The 19,446-nt window shown below is 49.4% G+C and overlaps 2 protein-coding genes across 2 annotated transcripts in view; one reads left to right on the top strand and one right to left on the bottom strand.

The window, feature by feature from the left end:
* Window positions 1-330: 330 nt before the first annotated feature.
* The window catches only part of LOC130203614 (ras-related protein Rab-26-like), a 36,849-nt gene continuing 17,733 nt past the window's right edge, over window positions 331-19,446 (bottom strand). The window contains exons 5-9 of the mRNA XM_056429940.1: window positions 15,595-15,647; window positions 5,875-5,940; window positions 5,664-5,720; window positions 5,530-5,606; window positions 331-579 (exon numbers count right to left, since the gene is read on the bottom strand). Of these exons, the coding sequence (XP_056285915.1) occupies window positions 477-579; window positions 5,530-5,606; window positions 5,664-5,720; window positions 5,875-5,940; window positions 15,595-15,647 (356 nt within the window). The 3' untranslated portion in view covers window positions 331-476. The remainder of the gene's footprint in view (window positions 580-5,529; window positions 5,607-5,663; window positions 5,721-5,874; window positions 5,941-15,594; window positions 15,648-19,446) is intronic.
* Window positions 6,447-8,743, top strand: LOC130203613 (translation initiation factor IF-2-like). The gene is made up of 2 exons (XM_056429939.1): window positions 6,447-6,530; window positions 7,725-8,743. Exon 2 carries the CDS (start codon window positions 7,752-7,754, stop codon window positions 8,682-8,684), a length of 933 nt encoding a protein of 310 aa, XP_056285914.1. The 5' UTR covers window positions 6,447-6,530; window positions 7,725-7,751; the 3' UTR covers window positions 8,685-8,743.

The raw sequence follows: 19,446 nt of genomic DNA, 5'->3' as shown, positions 1-19,446 counted from the left end.
AAAGAAGGGGAAAAAAAAAAGAAAAAAAAAAGGGGAATTTGGGGAAAAAGGGAAAAAAAGGGAAAAAAAAAAGAAGAAAGGAAAAGAAAAAAAAAAATTTTTTAAAAAAAGGGGAATTTTTAAAAATTTCCAAATAAAAAGGGGGAAACTGTTTTTTAAAAAAGACTTTCCGGTGTTTGGGGGAACCATGTGGGGGTGGCCCAAGGGATTTAAACGAGGGGGAAAAACAGAGAAAGGTTTGGGGAAAAAAAACCGCCAGTCACCCTTTGGGGTTTACATTCACAGTTGCAGAGGATAGGTGGGTTGTGGGAGAGAGAGCAAACCGCCATGTCACCACTTATAGAAATATTACAAACACTGAGAATTTGCGTGATAATTGTCCCACAAACATACACACACACACACACACACACACACACACACACACACACACACACACACACACACACAGAGGCAAACGGGCACAGGGGCGTGGTCTACGAGCGGCAGCAGCCGGCGGTCCTCATTTCTTTGTCGACGTACTGCTGCAGCTGAAACTTTGACTCATCGGACTCCTTCATGGTCCTGTGCTTCAGTTCTCTGAGGGAGAGAGAGAGAGAGGGAGAGAGAGGGAGAGGGAGAGAGAGGGAGATAGAGAGAGAGAGGGGGCGAGAGAGGAGAGAGGGAGTGAGAGAGAGGGAGAGAGAGAGAAAGAGATGGAGAGAGAGGGAGAGGGAGAGAGAGAGAGATAGAGAGAGGGAGAGGGAGAGAGAGAGAGAGAGAGAGAGGAGAGAGAGAGAGGGAGAGGGAGAGAGAGAGAGAGAGAGAGAGAGGAGGTGTAAACACAAGGCGACATGTTTTTTCACCGCTCAGTGGGTGGCAGACGGATACAAAACTCCCAAAAAGCTGATTTTTAGGTTTTAGCTCAGTTGATGTGAAGCATGACTCCTCCCCCTTGAGGTCCGTTTCAGTTTCAGAACCGCCAGGTGGTGCCGACGCCTGGCGCCACCGTCGGATTTTAGAGTCGGACGCTTGTGGCAAGAAGAACTACGTCAGCATCGTGTCTTCGCCATCAGATTCACAAACCGTCACCGGTCACTGGGGATTGGTCGCCTGGCCTCCTGACCTCCTGACTGTCTGACCTCCTGACCTCCTGGCCTCCTGGCCTCCTGACCTCCTCACGGTTGTATCAACCGGTCAAGTCGCAGTTCACGTCAACGTCTTCCAAAAATACCATCAAGTTATCATTTTTATCCCATTAAACATTTGTCTGAATTCAACGGAATTAGCAGGTGAATTATTTAATTATTTAAGTGAAGAGTTACATGTATTCAAGTGTATTGAATTGTATTTAAGTGTTTTTAAATGAAGAGTTCCATGTATTTAATTGTATTTAATTTTTAAAAATTGTATTTAAGTGTATTTAAGTTTAGAGTTATGTGTATTTCCGTGTATTTTAAATGAAGTGAGTTATTGTACTTTCAGCACTCGTGTTTTATACAAATGAAACTCACAGAGTGAAATGGAGTGAAGCTCAATGTGCTGAGGAGTGGCCAACGAGGGGATGGAGAGAACAAGAGGGGGGGAGAGAAGGCATGCACAAAGAGAAACGGTGTGAGCGTGAACCTCGAGGACGGAGGTTCTTGGCGACAGCCGCACAACGTCGGCCCGTTGCCATGGCGAGGAGGATAGAAATGTAAAACAACTCCCACGCAGGCGGTCTGCTCACAATGTATGGACGTTATAGTCAGAAGAGATCCTGCATCACCTACTGCCCTGCCTGCCTGCCTGCACCTGCCTGCCTCACTTGCCTAACTGCTCACCTACCTGCCCACCTGCCTGCCTGCCACTGCCCCTGGCATCTATCTTCCTGTGCTCACCTACCTGCTTTCACCTGCCTACCACCCACTTACCCATGCACCTATCCACTTCACCTGCCTAACACCTGCCTGCTCTACCTGCCCTGCCTGTATGTTCCCACCTTCTACCTGCTTACCTACTCTACTTGCCTCTCAGGAGGAAGGCGGCAGCTCCTGCACACTCTGAGTGTCCTGGGAGTGGACGTGGACATGGTGGAAGGTACAGAGCCCTGGGCTGTCTCCATGGGCAGCCGGCCCAGACTGGAAGGCCAACATCAGCAGCTGTATGTACAAGAAGGGGATGAGTCGTCTCTTTTCCTGGAGAAAGCTCGATCCTTCAGCGTGTGCGAGCAAGATGCTGCCCAGGTTATTCTACCAGTCGGTTTGTCGCCAGTGTGCTGCCTTTGCCATTGTCACTGCAGGGGCAACGCCGGGCGGTGACACCAGCCAAGTCTTAACAAACTGGTTAGGAAAGAACTGGCGCATCATCGCCGGCTGCCCGCTGGGCACCTGGAAATAGGTGGTGGAGAGGAGTCGTTGAAGAAACTGGCGGTGTCCATATTGGACAGCCCGACCACCCTCTCCACCACCTCCTACAGGGATGTGAGAGGAGTACTTTTCTCCAGATCGTCTCCTCGCGCTCGCTGCCACAAGGAGAGATACAGGGAGAACGTTCTGCCGTGACGCTATGTGAGGCTCTACAACAGTTCACCTCTTGCCAGGTCACCCTAACCCTTCTTTATATTTTGTGTTTTGTTTTTTATTCTGTGTGTTGCTGCTACTGACTCGAGCCGTTCCCTTGGGTTAATAAAGCATATATCTATCTATCTATCTATCTTTTACCTGCCTTCTTACCTACTAACACACCTGCCTGCCTGCACCTGCCTGCTTCACCTACCTGCCTGCCTACCTGCCTGTTTCACCTACTTGCCTGCCTGCCTGCCCACCCACCCACTTTCACTGCACTCCACCCAATTGATCACCTTCACTCCACCCACCTACCTTACCCACCCACTACTTGCCTCACCCACCTTCACTCCACCCACCTGACTGCACCACTTTACCCACCCACCCACCCAATTACCCCACTCTCACCTACGCACCTGACCACTGCACTCACTCCACCCATCTGATACCTACCCACCCACCACTGGCACCCACTTACCCACCCACCCACCTACCTGCACCCATCCATGCCTGCCTGCCCACCTGCCCACTCACCTGCACCCACCCACTTGCCCACCCACCCAATTCTACCCACCTTCCACCCACCCACCCACTCTACCCACCCTGCTTGCCCACCCCACCCACTTACACCACCACCCACCCACTACTGCACTTCACCCACCCACCCACCCACTCTACCCACCCATCCATCCTCCTACCCTGCCCACTTTCACCCATCCATCTTCCTGCCTGCCACCTGCCTGCCCTCCCACCCTGCTTGCCCACTCTTGTGCCTGGCGCCATACCCACCCATCTCTGATCCCACCCATGTGACCATGTCACTGCTGGCACCTGCCTACCCACCACTGTACCCATGACCCACCCATATACCCACTTCACTGCCTGATCCTGTCCATTTGGTTCACCCACCCAGCCACCCACTTGACCCACCCACCCACTTTCATATGTGCATCCATGTATCCCATAACTCCACCCCACTCCACCCACCCACTTCATGCCACCCACCTATGTGATAGCATTTCTTGCCACCACTACCCACGCTACTATATGTACTTCACCCACCCACCCACCCACTTACCCACCCACACCCATCAAGATCCTGCCCACCACCCACCCACCATCTCCCACCCACCACCCACTACTCCAATCCACCCACTACCCATCCACCTTCCACCCACCCACCCACCACAACCCACCCACCCACCCACCACTCCACCCACCCACGATTTACCCACTCTACCCATCCATCTCTGCCCACCCACCCACCTTCCACCCACCCACCCACTTACCCACCTACCCACCCACTTACCCACCCACCCACCCATTTTATATGTTGTATCATGTACCCATATTTGCCATGGCTGGCCAGCATTTGATCTGCAATTCACCTGGTGTACCTGACCCACTGACTACCATGTCCCACCCACCCGGTGTATTTCCACCCACCATATGCCTGGCACTTGCCACCCCACCTCTGCCACTGCACCCAATCCACCTGGTCACCCACCCACCCACCCCCACCCACCCAGCCACCCATCCTCCCACCCACCCACTTACCCACCCACCCACCCACTCACTCCACCACCCACCCACCGACCCATCCTCCCACCCAACCCACTCACCCACCCACCCACCCACTCCACCCACCCACCCACCCACTTACCCACCCACTTCCACCCACTTCACCTGATCCCTTCCCACCCACCCACCCACTTCACCAACCCACCCACTCACCCAATCTCACCCACCTACCCACTTCACCACCCACCCACCCACTCTACCCACTCTACCCCACCACTACTCCCACCACCCACCCAACTACTTCACCCACCCACCCACTTCACCCACCTCCCACCCACCACCTACCCACCCACCCACTTACCCACCCACCCATTCACCCACCCACCACCCACCTGCTACACTACCTCCTACCCACCTACCCACTTCACCAACCCACCACCTTCCCACCTACCCACCCACCCACCTACCCACCTACCCACTTCACCCACCTACCTACCTACCTACCTTCCTACCTACTTACCTACCTACCTACCTACCAGACACTGACTCCTTTAGTGTCAGATTTATAAATATATAAGCCCAAAAGGGGCTTATTCAATTGGCTACTGGTTATTTCATGTCTCATCAGCATTCTCCACACAACACACACGCACTAGGTACATATTACAGTACATATTACAGATATGTAAAGGTAAACAAAAGTTTGAAGCAAACCTTTGAGCTCCGGCGTTGGTCTACCTGTTAATCACGTCCACTTTTGACTGAACGTCCAGTTTTGAGACATGTTTAAGCTCAGATATATAATCCTCTTCTATGTTGTCAGTCTGACGTAGCAAAATACAAAAACAAATGGACTTGACTGGCCTGGCGCCTCTGCGTAGAAGAAGCAGCAACAAGTACCCGTTGGCTCACTAGCGCCCCCTGCAGGTCGACAGAGTACTACCACCTCACCTTGCGCCTTTTCACTGCGGTTTTATTTCCCATCAGCAAAACTAAATATGTCACTTACAAACATTAAAGTGTAAAGGTTAAAGACCTTAGCCAGACTGTGGAAAATCAGGGCAAATAAACATATCTTCAAACATTATATTGGCGACATGCCGAGATACGGCAACCCGCACGGGCCAATCGCATCAACCCAGCTTGTGATGGATTTTCAGAGGTGAATCAGACCTGCCGCCTCAACTCTCGTTTCATCCTGTATTTGAACAGGAAATAGACAAATTCAGCGATTTTGACTATAAAATGTTCGAAATTAGTCATACATAAAGATCGGTGGACAAATATTAATATGAATTTGATGTTATTATTTATTTTTTCCTTTTTTTACTCATGACGACAGGTGAGGCTCTGCCTGTCCCTGCTACCTACCGACATACCATTGAGAATTTGCGCGCTTTGCCATTGTGCGTTCCTCAAGGCTGTGGTGTGTGTGTGTGTGTGTATGTGTGTCGTGTGTTGTGTGTGTGTGTGTGTGACTCACTTGGCCACTGCAGTGAAGGCCAGCTCCACATTCAGTCCAGATTTAGCACTCGTCTCCATGAAGGGCACTCCAAACTCCTGCAGGGAGAACAGCTGTCAGTAGTGTGTGTGTGTGTGTGTGCGCTCTCAGCTCACCTTGGCCAGTTTCTCTCCCTCCTCTCTCTTCACCATCCTGTCGTGCGTTGAGTCGACCTGAACATATTAAATGAGTTGTTTTGACATTAACTCCCGCGGAGGGTTTGGAGATGAATGTTCAATGAGCAGCCCTCGAGCCCCGCCCCCTCGAGCCCCGCCCCTCGAGCCCCGCCCCCTCTCCACTGACTCCACCTGTCCATCACCATCTCACCTTGTTGCCGAGCAGCATGACCACCACGTCCCGCTGAGCGTACTCGTGGATCTCCGTCAGCCACGCCTGCAGACGAGAGAGAGGGCACAGAGCGGTGAGGGGCGGCAGAGGGGGGGCACAGAGAGGGGAGGCAGGGGGGGGGGGAGCAGATGAATGAGGGGTTGGAGATGGAGAAGATGGATGGATCCACAGAGAAGGAGAGAGGGAGAAACACAAGAGATACACTTGAGGGAGGGAGAGAGAGAGAGAGAGGAAGGAGAAGTATGAAGTTGGGGAGTGAGAGGTATACACACACACAGACAGACACACACACACACAGACAGACACACACACACATCTACACACACACATACACACATCCCCCGCCCCCCCCCCCCCGCCCCCCTCCGATGGGTCAGGGGAAGTGAAAGTGATCACACTTCAAAAGCTCTTTACTCAACAGGTTGAATCCCAACGTTCACACAGCTTACTTCATGTGTGTCTGTGTGTCGGTGTGTGTGTGTCTGTGTGTGTGCGTGTGTGTGTCTGTGTGTGTCGGTGTGTGTGTGTGTGTGTGTGTGTGGACTCTTTGAGGAAGCTGTGGTCAGTGAGTCGCTGGGCGGGAGAACACAGAGACACACTGAAGGACCCGGTCCCTCCGGAGACTCAGGCTGCAGGTACTCATGTTTATATGTTTATATGTTTTATATGTTTATATATTTATATATTTATATGTTTATATGTTTGTATATTTATATGTTTATATATATACATGTTTATATGTTTATATATTTATATGTTATATATATATATATAAGTTTATATGGTTTATATATTTATGTTTATATGTTTGTATATGTTTATATATATATGTTTATATGTTTATATATGTTTATATATTTATATGTTTATGTTATATATATATACGTTTATATGGTTTATATATTTATATATGTTTATATGGTTTATATGTTTATACTATTTAAACACACACGTGTCCGTGTTCTGTGTTTATGACGATCAGCTGGTTTTAAGTGTGTTTACCTTCAGTTGTTTGTTGTTTGTTGTAAACTTTATTCAAAATTAAAAAACAACAAAGTGTAATAAAAAAAGTTGAATATATAATAAGCAGTAAAACTTAATTAAAATCTCGACTTCCTGTTGTTGAAGTTATTAAACTACGTTATCATACTGGTAAAATTTATATATATATATATATATATATATAAATGTTCCATATGTATATCTCTCTCTATATATAGATATAAATGTATATTAATAAGCATTTAGGAACATAACTCATTACAGTTACAATAGAATGTAAATAATCTCATGTTGAGAAACTTTATTCGAGAAGTCTGTTCCTCTTTTCAGATGGAGACATCTTCCCTCCCTCCCCCCTCTCTCTCCTTGACTCCCTTCCTCCCTTCCTCCCTCCCCCTCTCTCTCCTTGCCTCCCTCCCTCTCTCTCCTTCCCTCCCTTCCTCCCCCCTCTCTCTCCTTCCCTCCCTTCCTCCCTCCCTCTCTCTCCTTGCCTCCCTACCTCCTCCCTCTTTCCTTCCATCCCTCCTTGCCTCCCTTCCTCTCTCCTTTCCTCCCTCTCTCTCTCCTTGCCTCTCTCCTTCCTTACCCCCTTTCTTCCTTCCCCCCTACTCTCCCTCCTTGCCTCCATCTGTCCCTCCCTCTCTCCTTCCTTCCCTCCTTTCCTCCCTCCTTTCCTCACTCTCTCCCTCCCTCCTTTCGTTGCCTCTGTACCTGTACTCTGTGCAATGACAATAAATTGAATCCAATCCAATCCTTTCCTCCCTCCCTCCCTCCTTCTCTCCCTCCCTCCTTCCTTCCTCTCATGGTCCTCATGTTTCTCTCCTCAGGGTTCACTTGTGTCAGAACTCTTGAGGATGAACCGACGCTGCGTTGCCGCTGATGGCGGCGCTCGCCCAGCCGGCACCACCGGAGGCCCCGAGAACCGACCCGGACCAGGACCAGGACCGGGACCGGGACCGGAACCAGGACTGGGACCAGGACCCCGAGAGCGCTCCTCCTCCTCGGCGGTCCCCGCCCCCGAGGCGGCGGCGCCGCGTCCCCATCAGCGCCGGTGGTCCGTGACGTCGGCCGTCGTCACGGTGAGGAAGGACAGGAAGGAGCCGGCGCCTCCTCAGCGCGGCGTGTCGCTCCTCCGGCCTCACGCGGCGCCGCGGCCGCCATCCCAACGCTACTCCTGCCCCCCCATCGGGGCCTTCGGCGGCTCCTCCTCCTCCTCCTCCTCCTCCTCCTCTTCTTCCTGCTCCTCTCCTCCTCCTGTCCAGACGTCCGTGGTCACCGGCCGTGACCCTCTGGGCTGGAAGCTGCGGTCCAGGTCCGGCTCCGCCTCCCCCCGGCCTCCCGCCGCCCGGTGGTCCCTGCAGACCCCCCTCCTCCCGGTCCTGATCCCCGGACCGAGTCCTGCAGCCGAGTCTCGGTCGGACCCCAGACCGCCCCGTCGCCGCCACTCCGACTCCTCGGCGTTCCCCGGGTCCCCGACGACCCCCCCGGTGACCCTGGAGGAGCTCCGCGACGTGCGGCTCCGCCCCCTCGCCCTATTGGACGAATCGGACGACGTCTTCGGAGAGGAGGCGGAGCCGACCGGCCGGCCGCGCAAAGCCCCGCCGCCGGTGCCAGAGAAAACGGCGGCGGCGAGACAAACGGCTCGCCTGATGACGCGTACGCGGCGGCGTGGGCCTCTGGCGGCGGACAAGGAAATCATCTACAGCCGCGTCGTGAAGCCACAAGCAGGACGGTCGCAGAGGGAGGCGGAGCCTCAAGGCCCGAACGCCAGAGTCACCGGTAAATAAAGACCCGAGCAGAAAGAATGGTTACATAACATTTCGCGTATATATAAATTCATATATAAGGATATATATATATATAAATAAATATATAATTACATATATATATAAATATATAATTATACATATATATATAAATATACGAACTGTACATATATATATATAAATAAATATATAATTACATATATATATAAATATATTATTATACATATATAAATATACGTATATATATATATATATAAATATGGTATTTTACAGTATTAAAAAATGATCACAGGCCTGATGTTGGAGCTGTGTGTGTGTGTGTGTGTTTGGAAATAAGATTGTTGTTGATAAAGTTTTGTGAAGGATTCTTTTATTTCTTTTTTTAATCAATAAATCCCACGATCGACGTCTCTGACACTCCAGATGAATTTCATCTGATACGCTCCAGTTCAGGCAGGAAGCTACAACACACACACACACACACAGCCACACACACACACAGACACAGACACACGCACAAGTTTGTGCCTTGGGGACGACATTGAGACACGGTGACCTTTGACCCTTTATAATCTGATCCTTCACATCCAGGTGGACGACCGTGTCAAATTTAAAGAAACTCCCCCGAGTGAACGTCAGACAGATTGTTACTGGAGTCTTGTGAGAACAAAACATTCCTGACATTCCTGCTGTGAAGACGCTTTCAGTAACTGAATGATTTCTTTCCTCTGTGGCCTCTTCGCCCGAGCCGGTCCATACCAATAAAACCATGTGTGTGTGTGTCTGTGTATGTGTGTGTATGTGTGTGTGTGTGTGTGTGTGTGTCTGTGTGTGTGTGTATGTGTGTCTGTGTGTGTGTGTCTGTGTGTGTGTGTGTGTCTGTGTGTGTGTCTGTGTGTCTGTGTGTGTGTCTGTGTGTGTGTATGTGTGTGTCTGTGTGTATGTGTGTGTGTCTGTGTGTGTGTCTGTGTGTGTGTGTGTGTGTGTCTGTGTGTGTGTGTGTGTGTGTGTGTGTGTCTGTGTGTGTGTCTGTGTGTATGTATGTGTGTGTGTCTGTGTGTCTGTGTGTCTGTGTGTGTGTGTGTGTATGTGTGTGTGTGTCTGTATGTATGTGTGTGTGTCTGTGTGTATATGTATGTGTATATGTGTGTGTATGTCTGTGTCTGTGTATCTATGTGTATATGTGTGTATATGTGTGTATGTCTGTGTGTGTGTGTCTATATGTGTGTCTGTGTCTATGTGTGTGTGTGTATGTGTGTATGTGTGTCTATGTGTGTGTCTGTGTGTGTGTCTGTGTGTGTCTGTGTGTGTCTGTGTGTGTGTTTGGTTGTCATGCATGGATTCAAGGGGTTTCAAGAGGCTCTTTTTATTTACATGCAATAATAAATACGGCTTAAATCCTGGAACTAACCAATCCAGATGAAGTCGTAATCATCATCATGAGTCACTGTATCTCATCCTAACTGACGCTGCAGCAGACGATGTGTTCACTGTCTTTGGGACAAACCACCGTCCTGATGGTTGAATTATAAAATGCGTTCAGGGCCCGGTCCAAAGCGGCGCCGGCGGTGAGGAAGTGATTGCCGCACTTGGTGGTTAAGAAACTCTCAAAGAAAAGAGAAACAAGAGAATTACATGTGCAATCGTTGTCACGACAACCGGAATAAAAAGATGACCGATGAGGAACCTGAAGGTTGCTACAGACGGTAGAATCAGTTATGATAGAGGTCTAAGGAGTGTGTGTGTGTGTGTGTGTGTGTTGCTCCCTCGTTTCCTTGGTTCCTTTGTTACCCGTCACCTCGTTACCTCGTTACCTCGTTACCTTGAGCCCTCCATGAAGTGTCCTGAACACATTTAACTCGTTCATGAGAAGAACATGGTCTCTCTCTCTCTCTCTCTCTAGCTCTCTCTCTCTAGCTCTCTCTAGTGTGTGTGTGTGTGTGTGTGTGTTTCACCGTGTTGAACAGGTGTGCTCTCTCCCCCATTAAGGAATTAAAGTGTATTCACACACACACACACACATTCCTACACACACATCCCATTAGCCTCCCACTCTGGAGCATTCAAGCACTTTTTATTTGAATGCTAATGCTTTCATGTGTCATCACTTAAAATGCTAATAGGCTAATACGCTCACACATCTCTGCAGTGAGAGAAACAAAGGGTGTGTGTGTGTGTGGGGGAGGGATGTGTGTGTGTGGGTTATAATGATTAAGATTCAAGATGTTTTATTTGTCACACACACAGGGTGTGCAGTGAAATAAGTGGCAATGCTCAGCAGGAATGTGCAAGGGCAACAAGTACACACTATTTACAATAAAAACAACACAATATTTACAGTAAGTGTGTGTGTGTGTGTGTGTGTGTGTGCCTAAGAGGGCAGTTGTGTGGGTCTATGTGGGGTCCTGGTGAGGTCAGGTTCACAGTCCTGATGGCCTGAGGAAAGAAACTCCGTCTCAGTCTCTCTGTTCTTGCAGCGTGACTCACGGGCGCCTGCCTGACCGCAGCAGCTGAAACAGTCTGTTGTTGGGGTGGTGAGGATCCTTCATGATCCTGCCGGCTCTGGTTCTGCACCTCCTGGTGTACAAGTCCTGCAGGGTGGGAGTGTAGTTCCAATAGTGCGTTCAGCCGGGCACTACTCTCTGAGCCTTCCTGTCCTGAGCGGAGCAGTTGCCAAACCAGGCTGTGATGCTTCCTGTCAGGACGCTCTCTACAGCTCCAGAGTAGAAGGACTGAAGGATCCTCTGGGAAACTTTAAATTTCCTCAGCTGCCTGAGGTGGTAGGCGCTGCCTTTCACCAGAGTGTCTGTGTTCGTTGACCATGTCAGATCCTCGTGATGTGGACTCCCAGGTATTTATACCCGCTCACCCTCTCCACAGTAGTCCCGTTAATCCCCAGTGGTGAGTACGACCTCTGTTGTTGCCGTCCTAAAGTCCACAATCAGCTCCTTAGTTTTGGTGACATTCATGATGAGGCTGTTGTCCTGGCACCAGGTGACAGATCAGCAACTTCCTCCAGGTAGGCCTTCTGTCGTTGTGGAGATCAGGCCCACCACCACTGTGTCATCCATAAACTTGATGATGGTGTTGGAGCTGAACCTGGCCACACAGTCATGTGTGTACAGGGAGTACAGTAGGGGCTGAGGCGCAGCCCTGGGGATCCTGTGTTCAGGGTGAGGATTTGGAGGTGTGTCTGCCCACCCTGACCACCTGGCCTGGCGGTCAGGAAGTCCAGGATCCAAGCACACAGGGGTGTTCAGTCCCAGCTCAATCAGCTTGCCGGCCAGTCTGGAGGGACTATGGTGTTGAAAGCTGAACTATAATCAATGAACAGCAGTCTCATAGCCCCTCTGGCTGTCCAGATGAGAGAGTGGTGTGCAGTACCTGGGAGACAGCATCATCTGTGGATCTGTTTGGGCGATAAGCAAACTGCAGCGGGTCCATTGAGGAAGGGAGGAATGCGCAGATGTAGTGTTTTATCAGCCTCTCAAGCATTTCATGACCACCGAGGTGAGGGCCACGGTCGGTAGTCATTCATACACGCTGGAGAAGCATTCTTGGGCACAGGGACAATAGTGGATCTCTTGAAGCAGGCGGGGACCACGGACTCAGCCAGGAGAGGTTGAATGTTATGGTGAACACTGGAGCTAGCTGGATTGCACAGGTCTTCAGTACTCGCCCAGATATACCATCTGGACCTGCAGCTTTCCTGGTGTTCTCCCTCTACAGAGCCCTCCTCACACGGTGCTCGGTCACAGAGAGTGTGTTTCATCCCAGCGGTAGAACTCACCTCGCTCACATGTTGTTGCCGAGCTCGCTGTTGTTGCTAGCCTCAAACCGTGCATAAAATGAGTTCAGTCGTAGGGAATCGTCGGCAGGGACCATGGTAGCGAGGTCTGCTCTGCTCTGGTGGTCTGATCAGTCCGCCCCCCCTGGTCGGGCGCCTGGTGTCGCGCTGCTCCATCTGTGATTCCACTCTGTCTCGGTACCTCCTTTTGGCTTCCTTCACGCCCTCCTCAGTCCATAGACCGCTGCCTTGTACTCGTCCATGTTGCGGATACAAGACCGGAGTTATAGGCAGCAATGCAGGCGTGCACAGCTGCAGGGATGGATCTATCACCCCGCGGCTTTTGGTTAGGAAAGACCTAACTTTTACCGTGGGGACGATGGTGTCGTTAAGCGTTGCTATGAGGCTCATTGCTACTTCCGCAAACTCGCTGGCGTCACTGGAACTGGATTGGATCATGTCCCAGTCGGCGACACCAGGTCCTGTAGCTCAGCCTCTGATTGGTCAGACCACCGCTTCACGTTCCTCGTCACTACCGCTTCCAGCGATCTTTGCGGTACCCGGAAGCAGAAAAATGGCGGCATGGTCTGATTTTCGAGCGGAGAGAGACAGCCTTGTAGCCTCTCTTGAATGGCGTATAGCAGTGGTCCAACGTTCTTTCCTCTGGTAGCACACGTAATGTGCTGGTGAAAGTTCGGCATGACTTTTTTAGGTTAGCCCTATTAAAGTCCCCAGCCACCACCACAGCGCGTCGGGATACTTGTTCTGATGCCGACATAACACATCATGTAGGTCCGATAGTGCTACGTCGGTGTCCGCTTGTGGTGGTATGTGGCGGCTGTGGTGATGACCGAGCTGAACTCCGGGGAAGGTAGAATGGGCGGCATGAGATCGTCAGATGTTCCAGGTTCGTGAGCAGGAGCGAGAAAGAGTCTTAATGTTCTTGGTCGCACCACATGTTGTTAGTTATGAAGCAAACCCCTCCACCCTTAGATTTACAGACTCTTCCGTTCTGTCTGCACGGAAAACAGAGAAGGACTCGGTTGGGCATATGACTCGATCCGGCACCAGCGGGTCAGCCATGTTTCGTCAGACAAAAGATATTACAGTCCCTCATGTCCCGTTGGAATCTGATCCTTGCCCTAACATCATCCATCTTATTTCCAGAGACTGGGCGTTAGCAAGAAGGATGCTGGGCAGAGGGGGTGGGCTTGAACTCTCAGTCTGTTCGAATTCCGCTCCGTTTCCCTCGATGTTTCCGTAGCGGCTCCACTGTTGTTGATGTGGTTCGTACGTCTCTGCCGGCCACGCTGGATCGATGGAAAAAGTGGACAAAAACCCTTGTTTTGCGCAAAAGTTTATGTCCAAAAGTGTGCTGTGGTCGTATGCTGTTAGTGCCGATGTGTTTGTGGCAAAGAAAACATTAAAAATAAACACAAAAACTAAAAGAGCGCACAATCTCCGCGGAGCTACCTCGACGGCGTCTGGACACAGCCGCGCCATACAACATATAAAGAAAACAAATGATCGAAGGGACTTTGGAGCGTTTATGATAAAGGAAGATTTATTACTTTGGGCCCAAAATTGTGATAAATGTGACGTGAAGTAATACACAGACTAAAGAGAGTGCTATTGCTTCATGAATTCAAATGAGGAAAAATAAATCGATGCGCCCCGGTGGATGCCACAGGTACTTTATTTTTTGTACACGGATCGCTAATCGGTCGGGATTTGGATGACAGAAATTCCCGAAGAGATCTAAACTCGCGGCGTTAATCCGAGAGCGTAGGTGGTGTAGAAACGCAGGAAATTGTTTTAAATGGATCTTTCTGAATTTGTGCTCACCCAATTTGAACATTAACACAAACCCATGGCTCACTTATTAGTTTCTCAGGTGGGAGGTTTTGAAAAGTCGCTGTAGATCCAGAAATATGATGAGTTCTGATCAAATGAGGTTGAAAAAGTTGACTTTGTATTGACAGATTAAGATTCAACTTGTTCAGGGCTTAAAATGAAAAGATATGATTGGTCGAGAATATTTGTAAAAGTTTGGTGGTCACACTACGTTGTGGATTTATGGTAATTTCTTCTTCTTCATCTTGTCCGTTGTCTTGATCCTTAAAGTAATTCAAAAACAACCCTAAACTCCAGCTTGATGAGGATAAAACGGCGTAAAATGCCCAGTGTAATGGAGAAGAGTCTCTCTCACACACACACACAGACACACGTAAATGCATCGAACCAGACGGCCGTGGCACCATTACTCCCCTTAATGCGAGACACACACTCTGGTAATGGCTACATTCTGCCCTTAACTCCACTCCGAGCTGATCAAAGGAGGGTAATGCACCTACGAGGGCCGACGGGAGGGACACCAAATGGCCGGACAATCACGGGTCGGATCGGAGACACGGCGCGACTACAAAGAGACGAGGTCCATTAGGGGGGAAAGTGAGCTCTAATCCAATCACGTGTCGCCACCGTGGTCATCCGTCGTTATCCGAACCCCCATGAGTACGAGGGAGGACTTTTGCATGCGACTGTTCAGCGGACAAGAAAGACTTTCAGCGAGAAAGAGAAGAGATGTACATGCGGCCATTGCAGTCGCCTATAGGGGTCATCGATCCCTCTCAATCCAGGCAACCAGACAATGTTCTGCTGGTGTAAAGAGGGGGACACAGGGTGGTATCCAAGTCCAGAACATTGTTCATATAGAAATTAGCCACTACCTTCCATTCTCCATCTCTTATCTGGAGAGTCCAGACTAGAGATGCACAGACACAAACCCAAAATAGCTGGATCGCGTATCAGTGACAAAGGGGGCGGATCTCGTATCGGATTGCCAAAGGCATAACACTGATTGATAAACACTGGTATCTCTGTATTGGCCAAAACCCAAAGCCCAGGTATCGGGGTTTGGAAGAGCCGACTCAGCGTATCCCCATTCGAGACCCCCCCCCCCCCCTCCCCAGCATCCTCTCCCAGCTCGTCCTCTGGGATCTCGAAATTTTACCCAAAACCAGATGACATGTAGAGTCCCTCCAGCGCAGCCTTATCACATGCATGGACCACCTCATCTCGCTGCCATCAGTTTTACCAATGGACGGATGGGGGGGGGTGACACGCGGTCAGAGTTGCTCTTACCCGGATGTTGTCGAAGGATGCTTTGTTGGTGACGTCGTAGAGAAGGAGGAGAGCTGAGGAGAGACGGAGGTCAAAGCGTTAGTGATGTTGCTGTCCTCGACATCATTCCACACGTTACGGCTCTCTCTGATCTGATGATTCCATTGTAAGATGAAAATCAGTCTGTTCCAAGATACAGACATAAAAGTCTCCTTGTATTCTCATTCCAATTACTTTTTTCGGATCAGCTTGACATCCCGGCCACAAAAACTTTTCGATTAATAAAATGCTCCGTAATTACTTCTTTCATCTCATCGCCAGAGTTCGGCGAACCCATGAAGACATTTATTTTCAGTCTCTTGCAGTTATATGAAACGCTTTTGATCGAAATAGTTATCTATGAGCAATGACGAACACGCATTTGCATGATGTTGTTTCACGCCTACAGAATCACTGTCGCCTACACGGTGAAGACAGCACGCACAACAAAGCAATAAGCAACTCGGTTAAAGACTTTTTAATGAGATTTTTCTTACTAATACTCATGGAAAACACTTCAGTGGTGGGAGTGTGATGTCAAGCCATTTCCCATCTGCTTATTCTGATCTACAAAGCAAGGTCAGTACCCCCATAAAAGCCAAAAGGTACCGGGAACTAAGAAATCTTAAGAATTAACAAACACAAAAATGGAATATGATGCAAAGTTAGACCTCCAGTACCCCCCAGAAAAATGTGGGCCAATTGTTCAAAGACAATTTGAATCGCATCATATAACTTTGAAAGCAAGATTTAACAAAATCGAGATATAGTGTCCTTTTATTCGATGAATTCTCCTCGGCTGTCGAACCCTGCTGACTACACTACCTACAATGCAACTGTCTCATATTCTGGTGTGCTATGCTAAAGGTAGCCTCAAGCTGCTATCCTCATAAGTAGAGACGGAGACCTGGTGAGACATCTAAAGGTGTTCTGGGTCCTGCCAACCATCAGCACTCAGTGCGTTTACATGATGGTATAATTTGAATCTTGCTTTAGTCGGACTATGCTATCTTTTGGGGGATCTGCTATTATCCCAATATACATGGCAGTGAGTAATTCGAATCATTGGCCGAAAGCATGTCATATCCGATACGATAGGTGGCGCTGTTTTCATTACAACTCGTGGTGATACAGCCATTTCCACTACCAACAACAACCAACAACAACATCAACATTTCGAGAAAGATGGCGAACAGAGAGCAAGGCGAAGCTACATCCCTCTACTATTCTTGCATGATGTTAATAGTGACATTATCGTCTCTTTCGACTCTTTCGACTTCCGGGTCACGACATGGGAGGGAGGGAGGGAGGGAGGGAGGAGGGCGGTGGGATCTCAAGCATGAGCAAAGTCGCAAAGTCCAGTTCCTAATCCAATTCACCGTTAAATGCCGCGATAGTCGAATTATCAACCGGATCGGATTGAGTTATCCAGGGGTTTTAATCGGATCGTAGTCGGACCGCACATAGTCGAACAAAGGTGTTTACATGAAACGGATAATTTGATGTCAGTCCGACTAAGGCAGTTATTCGAATGCATGTAAACACGGTCATTGGTTTCCTTTAACTATTACCTTGACCTTTCCCTACCTGTAGGTAGCTAACGATACTCATTGTGGGTTCGATCCCCGCTCTCCCCGCTCTCTCCATTAGTTGCAAGTCGAAGTGTCCTTGAGCAAGGCACTGAACCCCCAGTTGCTTCCCGGGCGCTTCACCGCAGCCCACTGCTCCTTAATAACTAAGGATGGGTTAAATGCAGAGAACTAATTTCCCCTTGGGGATTAATAAAAGTGTATATTCTTCTATTCTTCAATGGCATGAGGTTGTTTGGTCAACGTCTGTTTCAAAAGGTTTTGAAGTCCTTAAAGTGCTCAGAAAACTGGGATTTAGAGCTTCCACAGATTCCGTGACAGATGGGTAAATATCTGCCGATCGAATAGGAAGCAACTTTTAACCTTTTTTCTTAAGACCGTTGAGGTAGTTTCCGGTTGCTTGAACCTCAAGCGCTGAGGCGGCCGATCAGAATTATGGCTCGATGGCTCATATCTATTCAGGTTTTCTTCATTCAGACATGAACTTGTCTTGCGGGCCACTCTTACTGATCAGTAACTCTTCAATAACTGAAGTACGTCTGTGAAATCAATCAAAAACACACCATAGTACACAACTCCGGCTCTCCTCCACTAGCTGAGCACAGCATCATGAGCATCACACCTGACTTACACAACCACCCCGTGGTATGCACCGCACCACGCTGCCATGCTGGATGACGTCACCTCAGGAGGGTGATGGGATGATTAGCCGAAGCTGATTACATCCACGGCCCCTTTACTTACATCGCCCCCCCGTCGTCTTCCAACACTGTTTTCTAACCTCTACTTATACCTCGTATATTTACCACCTCTCGTCCTCTCCACCCCTCAACCGTGGCCGCACGTCCACCCGATCTATTTTGACTCATACCTCCTTTTGTTTGTTTCTTCCAGCCAGACGAGTCCGTTACGGGTGTTCAATGAGTCGTTATCAGCGTGAGGAAACGCGCATCGAGTGAAGAGACACAAGATACGAGGTGTTCGCGAGTTAATTTCCTCTCGCGTGGCTCTTGTGTTTATCAACCGCCAGAAAATCTGAGTAACGCACAAGGAGTTGCTGTCTTTCAACCTCCCGAGAATCCAATTACCCTGCGCAGGAGAGATAACGCCGGGGAAGCTTCTCACGGCGGCGGAGACGCAGAGTGTTTTCGTCATGGAACGTACGGGACGGACGGAAAGACGTAGGAAGTCACGCTCAAGGGCAGAGGAAGAGACGGAAGAATATAGAAGGTGGTGATCGTGAGAGACGAGAAGCTGAGTGACATCGACCACGTGAAGGCAGGCGGACATTTTGACGGATCGACCTTTTAACCTCACGAGAGGCCGAGACGACCGCGGCAAGACGAGTATGCTAACGAGAGGCTGGCGGGGGAATATAAAGTGCATCACCCCTCTTGACGTTCTCTCCCCTCGTGACGTTCTCTCCCCTCGTGACGTTCTCTCCCCTCGTGACGTTCTCTCCCCTCGTGACGTTCTCTCCCCTCGTGACGTCTCTCTCCACCTTTAATTCCTCCCGCTCTCTTCTCTCTCTCTCTCGACTCGCTCTTTATTGACCTCTTCCTGCACGCCCACATCTCGTGTTAAGTGGCAACATTACCGAAATGAATACAAGGACAAATATTTTATGAATTGCCAAGAATAAAATAAAACATTTGTCTTTTCTGCAGACTATTTTCTTTCGTCTTCTTCGTCCTCGCTCTCTGCATCCGATGATTCACATCCAGGTGTGACGAAGAAACGACGACGAGTTATAACTCATTCGTTGTCGAACACGCTAAAGTAGCTGCGGTGGACGTCGCCATGGAGACCCGGGGGGCAACCAACAGAGCAGGTGGAGACGCAGGTGGAAACGTTCGGGGGGCCAAAAGAAAGAAGGAAAACGTGGGCCTTCCAAAAAAACATCCGTCACCGAGAAGAGACGCGTGTTTCACACGGAGATGAAAGAGAAAGCCGAGGAAGAATCACAAATCATTTATTCATAATAACGACTTTGTCCTCCTCGGAGGTATTTAAAGTGTTTGTCTTTGGAGTAAAGATGTAGTGTTTCACGATATCGGACTTCTTATCCTATATTTCCTTCTCGATTGCTGAGAAACGCTCCGGAGCTTCTCTTAACTGTCAGATCTCCACGTTTCAAAGTCGGAGACGCGGAAAAAAATCATCCATGAGTGGAGAGGAAGTGTTCTCTGTTCTCTGATGACTCCTTCCCCTCGGCCCGTCAGCCAACGGGCTTCAGGAAGAGAAG

Source organism: Pseudoliparis swirei, chromosome 13 (genome assembly GCF_029220125.1).
Source record: "Pseudoliparis swirei isolate HS2019 ecotype Mariana Trench chromosome 13, NWPU_hadal_v1, whole genome shotgun sequence".
NCBI lineage: Eukaryota > Metazoa > Chordata > Actinopteri > Perciformes > Liparidae > Pseudoliparis > Pseudoliparis swirei.
Note: the sequence above shows the minus strand (reverse complement) of the source record. Positions and strands in the feature narration are given on the sequence as shown.